The following is a 16757-nucleotide window of genomic DNA, read 5'->3' on the forward strand; positions in this document are numbered from 1 at the left end:
CAAGGAGTCCTCTGAGATTGCACTTGAGCAGAGATCTGAATGATGGAAGAGGCTAGCCAAACAAAGATCTGAGGGGAAAACATACTAAGGATACAGCAAATGCAAAGTCCTTGAAGTAGGAGCAGTCTTGACTAATTGAAGGAAAGGAGGAAGAAGTGTTTTAAAATTCTTGTGTTAGTTATACTGTGGGTATGTGTATGTAAAAACTGGACCTGACATACCAGTGAAGGATGAGGTAATGCATTTTCTTTGAATTAATTTCCCTTGATTACTCTTCAGTTGTCTCAGTGCCTTGAATCACTTGCCAGATAACAAGATCTTACATAAAGCCATTATAAAATGATTCATTAATAGCCTGAGAATTATTTGGGGCAGTGGGAGCATTCAGACTCTTAGAGGGCTGAAACACTCTTAAGACCATTATATAAACAGGACAGGTTAATATATAATAATGCCTGTATGTATGATTATCTTTCATGGAACTTGGTCTCATCTTTTTCCACCCTGCTTGCTAGAGGACCTGAAGTAACATTATTGTAGTGTCTGCCATTTATTTTATGCCATTTTTCTAGTAGTAACCATAGAATACACTCTGAGACAGAATGTGTGGACAGGTGATCCAAGTGTTTTAGTTGATCTGCTTATTTAAAAAAAAAGATCTGAGTTCACATTAGCATTTAAAAATGAGAGCATATTATAGAATGTTCCAGATTTCCAGCTTGAGAAAAATCTGAAGATGGCAACATTGGGCAGGTGTTTTATAGCAGTTAGGTAGAGCTGAATAGCAGCTGCTCCCATCACATCTGCTCACCTTGGCTCACTACTTCCCCCCGGCCTCCACCCTACCACCCCCACCCAGATCTGGCCAGTTCACTAATTTATGGTTCTTGCTTGTACCTGTAAATATTGTGTTTTCAGTGGCTGCTCTAGGGCAGGGAGTATATAATATAGCATTGGCATCAAAGCAAAAGAGCCTCCTCTCACTGCCATATACAGTGTGCTCTGTAATAGCATTTCTCAGAGTTTGGTCTGCAGACCTCTGGTCTGTGAAGTCAAAAACATTTTCATAATAGTAAGATGTTATCCACCCCCCGTTTTGTTTTGTTTGCTGTGTTGACATTTGCATTGATAATGCAAAAGAAGTAGTGGATAAAACTGGCTCCTTAGCACAAATCAATGCAGTATGGCCAAACTGTAATAATACTGTATTCTTCACTGCCTTGCAGGAAACACACCAGTTTCACTTAAGAATGTTCTTTGTGTAGGCAGAAAGTTAATTTTATTAAATTTTCATCCTTGAGTGTCTTTTTAGTATTTTGTGTGATGAAGTGGGAAGTGTGCATAAAACTCATTTGCTGCATACCGAAGAACTATCTTGAGGAAAAGTTCTTAGTGCTTGAGTTGTGAGCTATACTCAACTTTTTTTCCCCATGAAACGCCATTTTTCTTGAAGGATCAGCTTACTTGGGTATTGGGCAGAAGTTTTCTTGAAAATAAAGTTGCCCGTCTATTAAAGGAAAACAACTAATGCTATTTGTTACTAATGATATATGGTATAAAATTCAAACTTCCTGGCAGAAATCAGGATCTTGGAAAACCTATCTGCAACCATATGCTCCACTGCTTCCCAATATTTAATGACTTTTCTGATGAGACCAGTGGTGGTATTAACAAATACAATTTTTAAAATATTTTGTAAATGAAATGTGTCAACATTTGGAAGATCTGCATAACTCAGTGAACCAATAGTTTACATATGACCAATGTGTGATGCAGTGCACTAGATACACCGATGGATTTTAATGTAAGAATATGCAAAAAAGTTTATTAATGTGGCTTTGGGCTTTCTATCGCAGCTAACCCTTAAGCAACTACCACTTTTTGAGTTTTGGTGTGGTATCAAAAAAAATCAGATTTATCTAAAAAGGCTATTTAAATTGTCCTCTATTTCCCAGCACACTTCTGCATGAAGTAGGAATGTGCTTTTATACTTTAAACAAAGCAACATATTGCAGTGAATGAAATACAAAAGCAGGTATTCATCTTCTAAGCTGGACATAAAGGAAATTTATATAAAACAAATGTACTCCTCTCACTCAATTTTTTTAATTTTGAAAAATACAGTGATAAAATTTATGTTACATGTGATAGGATTATTCTTATTTTTAAATGAATTCATAGATATGTATTTTTTAATTTCCCAGTTTAAGTTCTAGTATGGTAAATATCAACAAATATAACCCACGAAAACAAAAGCTTTGAGGGAGTCCTGAGTAATTTTTTTAAGTATGTTTAAGGGATCCTGATACCAAAGAGTTTGAGAATCACTGCTCTGGGGTCTTACAGCATTGATCCCCAAAGTGTGTTATACAGAGCACCTGATCTATGGACCACTAGCTCTGAAGCAAGTTAATAGTTACTAAACCAAAATGAGGTTTGTTTCTGGACTGTAGGATTTTTTAGTGCTTCTTATGGGCTAAAAATGCATCGTAAGTCTCCAAGGGGGCTGTGTTAGACCAGTTTAGTGAAGTGCAGAGCCTGTCACTTGACTGGTATTCTTTGGAATACATTTTGGAACTAGTGTCCCATAAACATGCCACTGTTAAGAGTTCTCTTTGGCTATGCCTTGGAGGCACCTGGGAACAGAGAGGCTTTGGACTCAGACTAATCTGGCCTTGAATCCTGGCTCTGCCACTTATTAGCCTCAGTTTCCTTTCCTGTGAACTGCGGATAATGGTAGCCAACATTAAAGTATTGCTTTGAGCATTAAGTGGAATAAGAAGTAAACAGCCTTCCTAGTCTAAATCCTACTCAGTGTAATTGTTCTCTACTTTCTTCTGATTTCTCTAGTAAATGTGAGTCTCCATTACAAGTGTTCCCATGTTGGTAAAGCTAATGAGTCACAGAGAGGTGTGGGGACTAGTCTAACAAGTTAGTGGAACAATGAAAGTTAGACTGACTTGGTAGCCAGCGTTGTGCATATAGGTAGACTAAACTGGGTGTTTAAGACAGCAAAAACAGTCAGGTGTTGCACTGACCCAGGCCCTCTTAAACTAAAGAGTGTTTATAAAAATGAGAACAATGGAATCATTTTTCTCATTTTTAACCTGATAATGACTATAAAGGGGAGGATCTTACTTTCTGTTACATTTTATTATATTAAACATTCATTAAAATTTCACTTTGCAAAGAATTTTGACTGTATTCTCAATGATTATTGATTTTCAGTATAATATATAGTCCCAATATATTCTACATTCTTTTTTTTTTTAGTTTTTCTGTGTTATAATTCAGCTCATGGATTGAAGCTGAAATCCTCAAATAAGAAATAATTTCCATATACCTTTATTGTTGTTAGCATTCCCCGCACCTGATGTTCTGAACATAGGATTAAAGAGTCTTCCTTATGCATTTTAACTACTTTGTCACTGTGTACTAGGCACTTTGGACAATAAGACATGCTTTAGGACTTATTGAGTGTACTTGCCCTGAGGTACCTGATATTATCCTAGGAAAAGGACAGTGAACAGCATGTCTTGGTAGGAGAATAAAAACATAGCTTTGAATTGTAACTCTGCCCCTTTCTGGGCCCTCTGGCCTTAGGTACTTGGCCAGTCTGATTCTCTTTCTTCCTCTGTAAAATGATAATAGTACCAATTCTACTCCATTATTTTTAAGATTAGGTGGGAACACCTTGAGTATTTAGCACTGTGCTTAGCATTGTATGTACTCAGTAAATGTTAACTTCCCTCCCCTACGACCACCTCCTCCATATTTGTATGTTGGAAGTAAAAAATGTTGTTTGTGTCCTTTGCTCATTGGAAAGCTCTTTGAGTTATTATTAAAGAACTATTCTTGTTTTCTACAGAATTAAAAAGTTGATTCAATTTTAAGCCATGGCATACAAGGTAGAAGGGCAGAACCACAAAGACTGCTGATAGAACAAAAATAACTTGGCAACAAGGAAAAAATCACAAATCATTAAAAAGAACAGAACAAAACAAACACTGTATATAGTGTTATTCTATTAGGTGAAAGAAAAACATTCCACTTTTTCTTAGGGGCCCTGAATACATATGCTATCTTCCAGGAGTTTTATAATCTTGTGTTTTACATTTAGATCTGTGATCCATTTTGAGTTAATTTTTGTAAAGGGCCTAGGTGTACTTTTTTTTGGCACTTACCCTGCTTTGTGTCCCCGTAGCTTCCTGGATCAGTGGTTCAGGTTCTGGCATTAATTTGGAGGAAATTTTCAGTCGTTATCATTTCAAGTGTTTCTTTTGTTCTTTCTCTCTTTATACTCCTCCTGTCTTCTTATTACATTGTTTCATACCTTTTGTAGTTGTCCCACAGTTTTTGAATATTCTATCCTGTTTTTTTTTTTTTGTCTTTGCTTTTCAGTTTTAGAGATCCTATTGATATAGCCTCAAGCTTGAGGATTCTTCCCTTAGCTGTGTCTAGTCTACTAATAAGCCCATCAAAGTCATTTTTTTGTTTCTTTTGTAGTGTTTTTAATAGCTAGCATTTTTTTGTTTTTGTTTTTTTTGGTTTTCTTAGGATTTCTATCTCTCTGTTTATATTGCCCATCTGTTCTTGCATGCTGTCTACTTTATCCATTAGAGCCTCTCACATATTAATCATAGTTGTTTTAAATTCCTGGCCTGGTAGTTCCAACATCCCTGCCATATCTGAGACTGGTTTTAATGCTTGCTTTGTTTCTTCAAAGTGGGGTTTTTTTTGCCTTTTATTATGTCTTGTAATTTTTTTTTTTCTTTATATCCTGACATGATGTACTGGGTTAATGAACTACTATAAATACACCTTTAGTGATGTGGTGATAAGGTATGGGGGAGGTGAAGCATTCTGTAGCCTTATAATTATGTCTCAGTCTTTTAGTGAACCTGTGCCTCTGGACTGTGAACTTCACAATTGCTTCTCAGTCTCACCTGTATCCTCTCTGCCCTCCTTAGGTGGGACAGAATGGGTTGAACGGGCATTTCCCTTCTCCCAGGTCAATTAGGCTCTGCTAAAACCTGGGCAGATTAGACTTTGGTTAAATAGTTTCTCCTGAGGACAGGCCTTGTTAAGAACAGAATGCTCTGGTTGATTTCCACATGGTTCCTTTTCCCCTCCCACTGCCAGAAGCCCAGAGAGATTTTCCCCCCATATTCACTGTGAGAACCTGGTAGAGGTTCCTCCTATGGGTAAATTTCACAGTGTTGTGGGACCCCCTCTATGACTAGGTCCTCCTGTAGTTTTTGTCTCTCAGAGCTTACAGCAGTTCATTGCTTTACAGTTCAGTCTTCCCTTCCCTGGTACTGGTTTTGAGGAAGTTGATGCTGATGGATTTCTCTTCCTGCAAGTTGTGATTCTCTGTATTTGCTTTCTGTGGGTCTCCAATTTGAGGGTTAGTGGTTTGCTCTATGACCTTCATTCTCTTACAGATCTAAGAAGAGTTCTTGATTTTTCAGTTTATTCAGCTTTTTGCTTGTCTGGATGGAATGCTGATTTCCAACCTTCTTACATGCTAGATTAGAAACCAGAGCCATGCCTTTTTCCCTTCACCTTCTTATCCTTTTCTTTCTCGACTTGTTAGTATACTTTAACATATTTAATATTGATAACATTTGCACCTTGTTCTATAACTGTAATTCTTAATTGCTTAATGTTTTTGACTTTAGATTGAATCTAAAAGTTGAAGATAAAACAGTATTTACATTATGATGATATAAATATTTTTACTGCAGATCCAGGCATTGTACTGTGATTACATTCTTATACTTTCTCAACTGCCTTTCTTTGTTTTTTCTTGCACTGTTTGCCTTCATATCCATTCCTTCCCCTTTATTTTTTCCAAAATTTTCCTCCTAGAGCCTTCTGTCATTTAACTCTGTCTGGACTAGTTGCTCTCAGCCAGCTGCATAGCTATCGTTGTGCAACTTTATTTCTCCATCTTCTTGGTGGGTGTCTACTTTTTCCTGGGTAGCATCCTCGTTTTCCAAATTTTGCTCAGTGACACCCTCATTTTCCCAAGAAACAGTTCATAGGAGATAAACTTAAAAATTTCTGCATCTATGAAAGTGTCCTTTTTTATCATCTGGTGCTAGTTTGGATACAGAATTCTAGGTTGTGAATAATTTTTTCTTGAAACTTTGAGGATGTTGCTTTATTGTTTTCTGATATTCAGTGTTACCAATTAGAGGTCTGATTCCAATCCAGTTAATAATTTTTTCTTAAGTGATCAATACCTCACTCCCTTATCCCTCTCCCCATGTCTCTTCTGGGTGCTCTTGGGATCTTTGTTTTATACTAGTGTTTTGAAGGTCCACAATAATGTGTTTAGGAATTCTTTAACACATGTGTTGAGCGCTCAGTAGACTTTCTCAATCTGAAAACTTCTGTTCTTTAGCTTTAGGGTAAATCTTTTGTTCTTTCATTACTATTCTTCTCTTTGCATTGTTTGTAAACTTCGTTTTGATAAGAATTTGGCCCCTCTAGATGAATCAATCTTCTTTGTTTCTTTTCTCTTGTATTTTTAAATTCATCTTTCTCCTTCCTACTTCTGGAGAAATTTTTTTTAATCTTCTAGTATTTTTACTAACTTTGTATGCTGTTGACTCTTGAACAACATGGGTTTGAACTGTGTATGTGCTTGTATATATGTAGAAAAAAGTGGAAGAAAGCAAGAAAAGAATTGCAACTTCTGATGGGGACTGTAGGAACTTCTAATTCTATATCCCAAATACTATTTTATTTATTTTACCATGAGTGTATAAATTTTATAATGTTGAGGAAATAAAGCTTAATAGTTTCAGTAGCTGTCAGTAGCATACCAGCAAACAGTTGCTGGCCCTGGGTCTCCTAGGTGAGTTAGAATCTAGTGGAAGGGGTCTGGGAATCTGTATCCTAACAAGGCTTTAAGTGTTTCTCACCATCAGGCAACTGTGTGAGCTTGCACAGAAATACACATAATTTAGAATAAGGGAAAATTACCATAGAGAGGCAGTTAAAAGAGTGAGACTACTTTGAATAATGCTGAACTATTAGTAAGTTTCAAAATTTGGAGGCAATAAATAGTTTTCTAGGAAATTGTCAAATATTTTAGAGAAAACCTAGTTTATTCCAAATAACATGGAAGAAATTAAGACATAAATCAGAGATATTGACCAGCCTATGTCATAGGTGAATTTTCTTCCAAATCTTTAAGGATCGTATAATTCCTAATCTATTTAAAGTATTTGAAGCAGGAAAAAAGCAAAGCTTGCTAGTTGTGTTTACAAAGCCAACATAACATGAATTCCAAACTTTTCAGATACAGTTTTTTTTAAAGCTTAAGATTGTGGTTAAAATTTTATATAAATGTTATTTGAAAAAATACACTATGAATAAATGGAATTCATTTCAGGGATCAAAGGATGGTTTGATGTTAGGAACTCTTTTAATAGAATCATTAATATTAATAAGACCAGAGAGAAAAGTTATCTTTAGTTTTCTGCCCCAAAATACACATGATAGAATTAATATCTGTCTGTGGTTTCTGAAAATATAAAGCCCAAAACAAAACTCTCAGAAGAGTGAAACTAGTTTCTTAACAAAAGTGTTGCAGAGTATCAGCCAGTATTGCCCTTAATGATAATGCTGAAGAAGTCTTGTTAAAGTTAGGAATTTTATAAATGTAAATGAATTGCCATTTCAGTTAAAAATCTCGGTTTATTTTGATAAATGATTCTAAAGATTATTTGGAAGAATTAGTAACATGAGAATAGCAAAGAAAATTCTAAACAAGAAAAAGTGAGGGCTGAGCTAACCCTTTCAGATATTTAAATATTATAATGCTAAAGTAATTAAAACAATGTTACAGGTCCAGGAATAGCTATACAGAACTGTGTAACACAGGGGGTCAGAAATAAATACATGTAAGTGTGTGAGTGGCTTTTCAAATTACTGGAGAAAAAGATGAGGTGAGAAAAGATGAGAAACACTCTCATATTGACAGTGAGAGAATAAATTTCAGTAACCTTTTTGAAAGGCAATTAGCTATAGCTAATACATTTTTAAATATATATATGCTTTGGTCCATCAGGTCTCCTTCTAGGCATTTATTCCAGATATTTCTTTAGAGACAGATTTTTGTGTAATTCACAAGCTTGTGATGGTAATCTAGACTTCTTGATACTACTTCATCAGGAATTATTTTTGTAAATTTGTATGTCACAACTCCTTTCCTCCTCTCCGGCTTTTGTGGGCTTATGGCCTCTGCAGTAGGGGTAGCTTAGAGAGAGAGTGACACACGTGCCTGACTTGGGCTACAAAGTAAGTTTTCAGGTGATGCAACCAGGATCAGTTGCAGAGAAATAATTGCATGTATTGCCTTTGATTCCTTTTATCCACACTTTCAAAACATCTTTCTTGAGTCCCAAGGTGGCAGCTTGGCATACAGACTTCTAAAATTTTGTTATGTCTGAAATAGTAGAAAGACACTATCCCCTTGCTCTCCTATCCGCTCACCTCCACCCCACTTCCTGGAATGAGCTTTGGGTTTGGAATCAAAAGACCTGGTTTCTAGTGTCAGTTCCGCTGACCAACTCTGAGACTTAAAGAGAAATAGAATTACTCTTCTAAACTTTTTTCAAAGCCAAGTATCTTAACCTGTTTTGTACCTGTCTTTCTACTTAAATTCCTCTGGTTTATTCCTTAACTCACTGCAGACTAGATTTTACCCTCCCACGCATCTACAACTGCTCAAGCAGCAGAAACCTCCCAACTGGAAAACAGAGTACATTTTCCCCCTTTTTTATTTGGTCCTGCTGTTTCTCCTTTTTGGAAATTATTTATCAATTTTCTGATTAAATGATACTAAATATTTTTCGTAGTAAAGACAGACTCATGTAAAGAAAACATAGAAATACCCCCTAGTCTCAGCACGCAGAAATAAACACTAGCGTATTCACTACCATTTACATGTACAAATCATAATAGGATTGGGATTATGCTTATGTATACATTGCTTTGTGTCCTGCTTTTTGTTTTTATAACATTAATGCTATGAGTTTTGAAGGCTACATAGTTTTCTCATTATGTGGCTATTCCATAATTAACTTTATCTATTCTTGTGGTGAGTTTAGGCTGCTTCTCATCTTGAACACCCTATGCAGTAAATCTGCATGTGCAATGGTTGTTTCCTTTCAGGCTTTCTCCAGCCTCCCAAAGCCTCTTCGCAACCTTGGTTTCCCACTTTCTGCCAGTGCTTTTTCCCACCGTCTCTTTCATAGGCTCCTTTTTATTCCTGCCTGTTAGGTTTCCTTTCACTGCTCTGGGCTTGCTGGCAGTTTCGTTTACTCCCCCAGCTTCAGTCATCACCACCTGTCTGTGTCCCAGGTTTGGAGCACACGTCCTCTGCGTGCTCATTTCTGAATACTACCTTTGCGTTTCTAACTATTCCCTTGGGTATTTCCTCCTGAGTGTCCCACAGGCACCTGAAACAGATGTGACAAAGATAAACAAACTACATGTGATCTCCTTGTAGGTCTTCCTTTTATCTAGCACTTACCTGGCATATTTTAGGTGCTTTGGTTTATAAGCAAAAGTATCTAAGATGTGTAATGATCCCTCAAGGGGTTCCAAATGGGAAGAAAAGGGTAGTAGGTAAGGACGACAGTCATAACTCATTGCCTGCGTAACCTGCAAGGCTGTGTGGCTTTCTGTTCTTGCTGCCCTCCTTTTCCTCATAGTTCTCTTAGTGTAAACCTGCCTCTTTATCCTCCTTGCCCTTTTAAATTTGCACAGAAGTGATGCCCCTTAGTGGCAGAAACAGGAACTTCACCCTGTGTTGATGAGCAAAAATGAGTGTCTTTTCTTGTGCAAGTAAACAAATGGTTATTGTTACTGTGATATGTTGCTGAACCATTGATAGGTGCTTTTGAGCAATTCTAGTAAGTACTTCTGACTTAACAGCACAACATCTCAGGTACCTTAATCTTACTTTGAGTGTGTTGGGAAAAAGAAAATAGACTAAATATGCTCCCTTTCTACAAGAATTTGAATTTCTGGAGAGACTGAGACAAGGATACTTAGTGCTTATTTTAACATTACTTTGTGATGTCTCAATAGTAGATATTACTCTAGATTCAAGGAGTGTGGGGGGTTATAATTTAAATTTGTAACTTAAAATTCTATTTTCTACTGTTACTTATAGTAGTCAGTCTAGAAATACTTGTTGAGTGACTAGGGTGATCCTTGAAAGCCTTCATGCTTTAAAAAAAAAAAGAAAGCAAAGAAACAAAAATTGCTGTTTTAAAGAAGAGTAGTATAACCACATTAAATATAATCTGGAAAATAAGAGAAAAACCCTACTCTTAATCTCACCTAACAGACTTGCTGATAGAATTTTTATATAACTGGTTGTTTTAAAATTTGTGATTATGTTGTTAAAATTATGCATCCTGCCATTCCCTGCTTAATGTGTCACTTCACTGTATGATTATTACTTTAAATGCCTGTATAATAATCTATTAGTTGCAGAAACTTTTGGCCCTATTGTATGTAATATGTTTGTGTTTATGAAGAAGAGTGGGTGGTACATTTGTTTCTAAAAAGTACAATTCTTAAGAAAAAAGTTATTCTGATAAAACATAATTGCCTATCATATCAATTTTAGTAAGTAGGAGAACGATAACCTTAGTGTAAGGTCAGTACCTTTTTCTTTTCAGATATATTAACCTGAAACTTGAGGAAGCTGGTCATCAGTTGAGAGTAATATACCAGATGTCAGTTATGTATTTTGGAGAAGTTATAAACACAAATTAGAGAGCTACTTATTTGGAGAATTATTGTCATAATTCTTAATGTTAGCATTGTGTTCTTTTATAGATTATGCAGCTTTGTGGTGCAAAAAGACTTGGTTATTTTGGAAGAAGTCAGTTTTATATTGCTTTGAAACTCGTAGCTGTTGCCCAGTCTGGTTTCCCTTTAAGAGTGGAAAGTATAAATACAGGTAAGTGTGGAATATATAAGTAACTGAAATGAAAATGGACTTCTAATGACAAATGAAGTAAAGTCCATAGAACTGTTGAGTCTTTCTGATTTTAGTGGCATTTGTGACCTTGAGTAAAGTGTCATGATTATTCTCACTACCATGCTTTTTCTATTTGTGAACATTAGAAAAATATATCTACCTTAAATCTGTTAGGGCATATATGTACTTCATACATATTTGATGGTAATATAAAAACTGCTAAAATGGTGATTTTAAAAAATTAATTCACTAAAAATTGCTTAGAAAGAATTTAGATGAATAATTTTATAAAGGTAAATGATGAATTGTAGTGACCATCTTCATATATGCTTTTCTTATATTCTTTTCTACTAAGTTTAAAACATGCCTTGTGTTTTCCTGTTTGGAAAGGCTATGAAAGCTCCACTTGAAATTGTAGTTTTAGTTAATCAAAACTTTGTTAGAGACAGTATTAAAGTATTGGCAGGCTAAAACCTAAATACAAGCATCTGACTGCCTTACAAGTGTCACCTAAGATAATTTGTTTTTCTATTATTTGGAGGCTTGTTGATGCCTGAATAGATGGAAATTCTATAAAGGTAGGCACTTAAATGCAGAATTCTGTGGTTTTCATAGGGAAAGAGGGCAAGAGAAGACTTGGTTTTCTGTAATGTTAGAATTTTTAAAAAATAATTTTAAGTACCAGCCCAGTGTATTAGTCAGCCAGACCTCTGGTTTGCCACACATCATTGTTCTAGAGTTGAGAGTTTATATTCTTTTTAGGTAATTTTGACCTTTACGTAAATACTGACTAAGCATAATACCTTCCCTTCTTAGTGTGGAGATTCTAAAGAGAAATGCAAGTAATCATGGTAGAGGGAAGTACACTTTATAAATGATTCTGCTCCTGTATTGTTCAAGTCTGAAAGTATGCAGAGGAGTTCTCAGTCTTTTATCTTTCTTCTCTGTTTAAAATTGAATGTGGAATATCTACGTGGTAGACTAAAGTGGGTAGGTATAACTAATGTCTTGTCTTGTGACCTTGGTAGGTGAATAATAAGATATTTTCAGGAATTTCTGCAATGAAAATGTTTAGATTGATCTAGTCTCAGACTTAGTGACATATTCTTGTTTTGCTTAGAGCTTTGACTTCCTCCTTTAGAGAACTCATGTGAGTAGAAATAACCGAGACTTCAAGGTCAGACTGACCTTTGTGCAGATCCTAATTGACCTCGGCATCTGAGAGCCTCAGTTTCTTTATCTGTAAAATGGGAACTTTGCAAGATTGCTACGGTTATGAGATTAGATAAATATAGAGTACAATCATATGGCAAGGCATGCAGTGAACATTTAATATAGCTATTGTTATAACCCCCTAGAAGGGCAATTTGGTGTTACTACTTCTTTCTAGGTTAGTCTCCATGAACAATCTAAGGGAGATGATCTCAGTTTCTTAGTGGCATTTTGTATCTGTTGTTTCTGTATCAGTCTTTGCAAAAATTTTTTCTAATATTAAATCCATCTCTTATTTCAATTTTTAATGGGTATGCCCCCTTTTAAAGTAAAAATTATTTTATCTTAATAATAATTATTTTAAAGTAATAATTATTTTTGTGGTTAACAGTAAAGGACCTTCCTCTGCCAAGATTTGTTGCTTCAAAGAATGAACAGGAATCTCGCCATGCAGCCTCGTATTCTTCAGATTCTGAAAATCAAGGGTCTTATTCTGGTGTAATTCCCCCACCACCTGGCAGGGGGCAAGTGAAAAAGGGATCCATAAGCCATGATACTGTCCAGCCTCGTACATCTGCAGATCAACAGGTATCATGTGCATGTAAATGTTGTCATTTGCGGTCCTATGTGGATGCTTAACACTGAAACATTACTGAGTGCCTTAGTAATGAAAATGTTACCTTCAGATTTAAACTTTAAAATGATGTTCTTTCTAGGAACCTGCATCCCCAGTAGTTTCACCGCAGCAGTCTCCACCAGCTTCCCCACATACATGGAGGAAGCACAACCGTCATCCCAGTGGGGGAAATAGTGAGAGGCCTCTTGCAGGACCGGGGCCATTTTGGGCTCCCTTTGGTGAAGCACAGTCAGGTATTTAGAAATTCTTTAAAAGTAACAACTATTTATTAAGGGTTGTAAGTTGAAGGAAATTTGCTAATGTCCATTTAAGAGTTGCCTCCAAGTCCATTTCTAATTATAAGTTAAGTACCTTAAATAGAAGCAAAAGCCGACTGTGAAAATTTGTAAGTGGATATAACACTTTGAAGGGTGGTAATTACATTTACTTACATCTATGATGCTTAGGCAGAAGTTTATAGATATCAGATTCTCTGGAGGCAAAATGAATAAATAATTATTTCCCAGAGTATATATTCCAAGATAGTAGTATATTAGTGAAGGGAAGTACACTTTGTTGTAAAAACGATTCTGCTGCTGTATTGCTTATTACAGCAATAAATTGGTTATTATACCAAATGAGGTACGCTTTTAAACTGACAGAGAAGATTCCATTTTGGAAATTGTTAACATTTCTTCAAAGTTAGAGTTTAAAAGAAAACTCTGTGTATGGTGATTTGTTATAATTAAAAGTCTGGTAACTTTATTTTTTTCTCCAAACGTGAGCCAGCATGTTTACCCATTCTGCTTTTAGGTTCTTCTGCTGGTGATGCAGTGTGGTCAGGGCATTCTCCACCTCCACCTCAAGAAAATTGGGTCAGTTTTGCAGATACTCCACCAACCAGTACTCTTTTAACCATGCATCCTGCTTCTGTCCAGGTGTGACATTTTATTGGTATTGCATTTTTATTTGCTTCATTCAAAGTATTGCTGCAGTCATTGCTTTTATATTTTGCTGTTGCAGATTTTATAAATGCAAGTTCACTCTTTTATAAAAAAAAGCAGAACTCTGCTCTGTGCCTTTTCTTCAAGTCGTTTTCATTGGAATGTTTCACAAAGTTCTGGCTGATTTTCTTTCTAATTCCATAGTGAAGTTTGAAAGGTTTCTGCATATAGGGATATATTTGCTTGGCTTTCTTAGCACATTTTACATAACTTTCTGTTGCTTACATATTGCTGTCATGCTACACATTTATATAATCACTGTGCAAAAACATTTAATAACCCATGTAACAAATATGTGGTTTGCTGTTGAGTTTGTGACGACTTTTTATGTTTTAAAAATCCACAAAAAGTAAGTTTTACTTTCAAAAATAAGTAACTGAGCAATCTTGGTCCGTATAATCATGTAGACAGATACTGTACTGAGGAAAAAATGTTTCATTACAGGACCAGACAACAGTACGGACTGTAGCATCAGCTACAACTGCCAATGAAATTCGTAGGCAATCCAGTAGTTATGATGATCCCTGGAAAATAACAGATGAACAAAGACAGTATTATGTAAATCAGTTTAAAACCATTCAGCCTGATCTAAACGGATTTATTCCAGGTGAGTTGTTAAAAACAGAAATTCTTAGAGGGGATAGGACAGTCTCAGTTTCATACTCTCAAAGACGTGGTTTTATTGGTCAGAGATTATAAAAGATAAATTCTCAAATTGTTTGTCTAAAAAGTTTATGATCACTGGACACCAAAAACATGACATACATACATGTTGTGGTTACCTTTTTCTCAGTGAAAAAAGTCTTAAGACTTACCTCAGATTTTATTCTTAGAGCTAAAAGTTCAGAATAACCCTAAACAACACTGTTTTACTATTTCAGGATCTGCAGCTAAAGAATTTTTTACAAAATCAAAACTTCCTATTCTTGAACTTTCTCATATTTGGTAAGTGTGGTATATCATTAGTTGGGTAATATGGGTTGTTTCAAATGAGTCTCCAGCAGGTCGATTTTTGAACTTTAAAAAATAAACTATTAGAATAACCTTTTCAACAATGTTCTCAAAGAACTCAGTATTGCCAGTAGGCAGCTTCTCTCTCACTCTTTAGAGAAGAAATGTGATACCACTACAGTAGTTCTTTAAGATGTGCTAAAATTCTTTAAGCTGTATCAGCTACTTCTTGCCACGAGCATAATGCTTGGAATAAAAGTTAGTTTGTTCATACATGTTTATGTTTAACCCATTTGGTTTTTAACAAGTTTAGTAAGTCCTGTACCAAGACATGAGCCTAAGAACGTGCTTATTTAGCTCCCATTTAAATATAAACTAAGACTCAGGATAGTTGCTGTGTAGTTGAAAATAGCCATTAAAACACAAATTATAATCGCAAATTACTTGTAAAAGCAATTATAAGATAAATAAATGTTATTTTTACTGTATATCAATATATTTTTCTAGTTTCTAAATTATTTTGTTAGTAGGGTTTTTAGTAGCATAGAATGCTATGGTAGGAGACAGGTGGGTAATGCCTAAAACTGAACAATGAAGAGCTAGTAATATATTCATGCTGTTTATATTGTTTAAGGCAATCAATTAAAAGTAGTTGCTTCTGCAACCAGGAAGTGAAGGGACAGCAGGGTGGGGCTGCTGGTTTTTGTATCAAGCCTTGTAATTACTTTGGATGCATTAAAATACACACATGTATAATTTTGATAACAATACAAACCAAGTTTTTAAAAATTTCAGTGACATATATTAACTAAGCCTGTCTTTAACTAAATCCTGTTACTAAAAATGCATATGAGTTAAAGGTCATTTTTTGGTAGCTTTATTTATAGGGGCTGTTTTTCAGCATTTTCGCATAAGAATTCAAAGTATACAGAAAAGTTTAAAGAATTGTGCCTTGAACACCCATACGCCCACTGTCTAGATTCCCCAGTTAACAGTTTGCTATATTGTTTTAACATACATCTTTCCATCGTGGAATTTTTAAAATTATTGATTGTTATTTTCTGGGAAAGGATTTCTCTTGCTTTTTTTGACACCTAAAGGGAGCCAAAGCATAATATGATTATATTGATAGTAAGTTTATCTTCTAGGGAACTCTCAGACTTTGATAAAGATGGAGCCTTGACACTGGATGAGTTTTGTGCTGCTTTTCATCTGGTAGTTGCTAGAAAGAATGGCTATGACTTACCAGAAAAACTCCCTGAAAGCTTAATGCCCAAACTGATTGATTTGGAAGATACAGCAGGTAAGATCAGGAGCTGGAGACCTGATTGCGTGCTTTCATAAACATAACACTTGATTCATAAAGCAAAATAAGACAGATATTAAAACTTAGTTTGAGAGCTTAGACGTTGCATCAGGAGCACGTAGACTTGCCATCAGAATAAGATGTACAGGCTGAACTTCGATTAGTGGTTTGGCTTATTTAGTTAACTTTAAACAAAGAGATAAAGAATAATGCCACTATTTCTCTTTACACATATAACTTGCAGAGATACAAAGAGCATTTCACAGTGTCTGGTTATTTTGCTACCCTTTAATTGTATTATACATTATATGAAGTGGGTAAAGTATCTTGTCTTCATTATCAGCATTTTTCCATTTAATGCATCTTAATTTGTTGAAGGGAATGCCCGGTTTATCATTAGATCTTTGCAGTCTATAAGCATTTTCTTTTTTAAAAATCAAGCTTTTTTCTTCAGACTCTAAAGAAATCTGGGAAGTTTGTGTTTGTAGACAATGCTTTTTTGTATGTTTATAAGAATACTTTTGTAAATACTCATACTTACTAGTAGCTTTCTTTGAAAGGAAACAAGAATGTAAGGGTGTATTTTTCTTGAGTATTTTTCTTCAATTCCGAATGAGTAAAAGGAAATCGAATGTTAAATTCTTAGTGAGTCTA

General features: G+C 35.3%; 1 protein-coding gene across 5 annotated transcripts in view; it reads left to right on the forward strand.

The window, feature by feature from the left end:
• REPS1 (RALBP1 associated Eps domain containing 1) overlaps window positions 1–16757 on the forward strand; it is a 71381-nt gene that overhangs the window by 23332 nt on the left and 31292 nt on the right. For all 5 annotated transcript variants that reach the window (XM_074368267.1, XM_074368268.1, XM_074368269.1 and 2 more), the window contains exons 2-8: window positions 10870–10993; window positions 12618–12814; window positions 12943–13096; window positions 13656–13780; window positions 14291–14453; window positions 14728–14791; window positions 15946–16100. In XM_074368267.1, coding sequence (XP_074224368.1) covers window positions 10870–10993; window positions 12618–12814; window positions 12943–13096; window positions 13656–13780; window positions 14291–14453; window positions 14728–14791; window positions 15946–16100 — 982 coding nt within the window. The remainder of the gene's footprint in view (window positions 1–10869; window positions 10994–12617; window positions 12815–12942; window positions 13097–13655; window positions 13781–14290; window positions 14454–14727; window positions 14792–15945; window positions 16101–16757) is intronic.

This window comes from Camelus bactrianus, chromosome 8 (genome assembly GCF_048773025.1).
Source record: "Camelus bactrianus isolate YW-2024 breed Bactrian camel chromosome 8, ASM4877302v1, whole genome shotgun sequence".
NCBI classification, from domain to species: Eukaryota; Metazoa; Chordata; class Mammalia; order Artiodactyla; family Camelidae; genus Camelus; species Camelus bactrianus.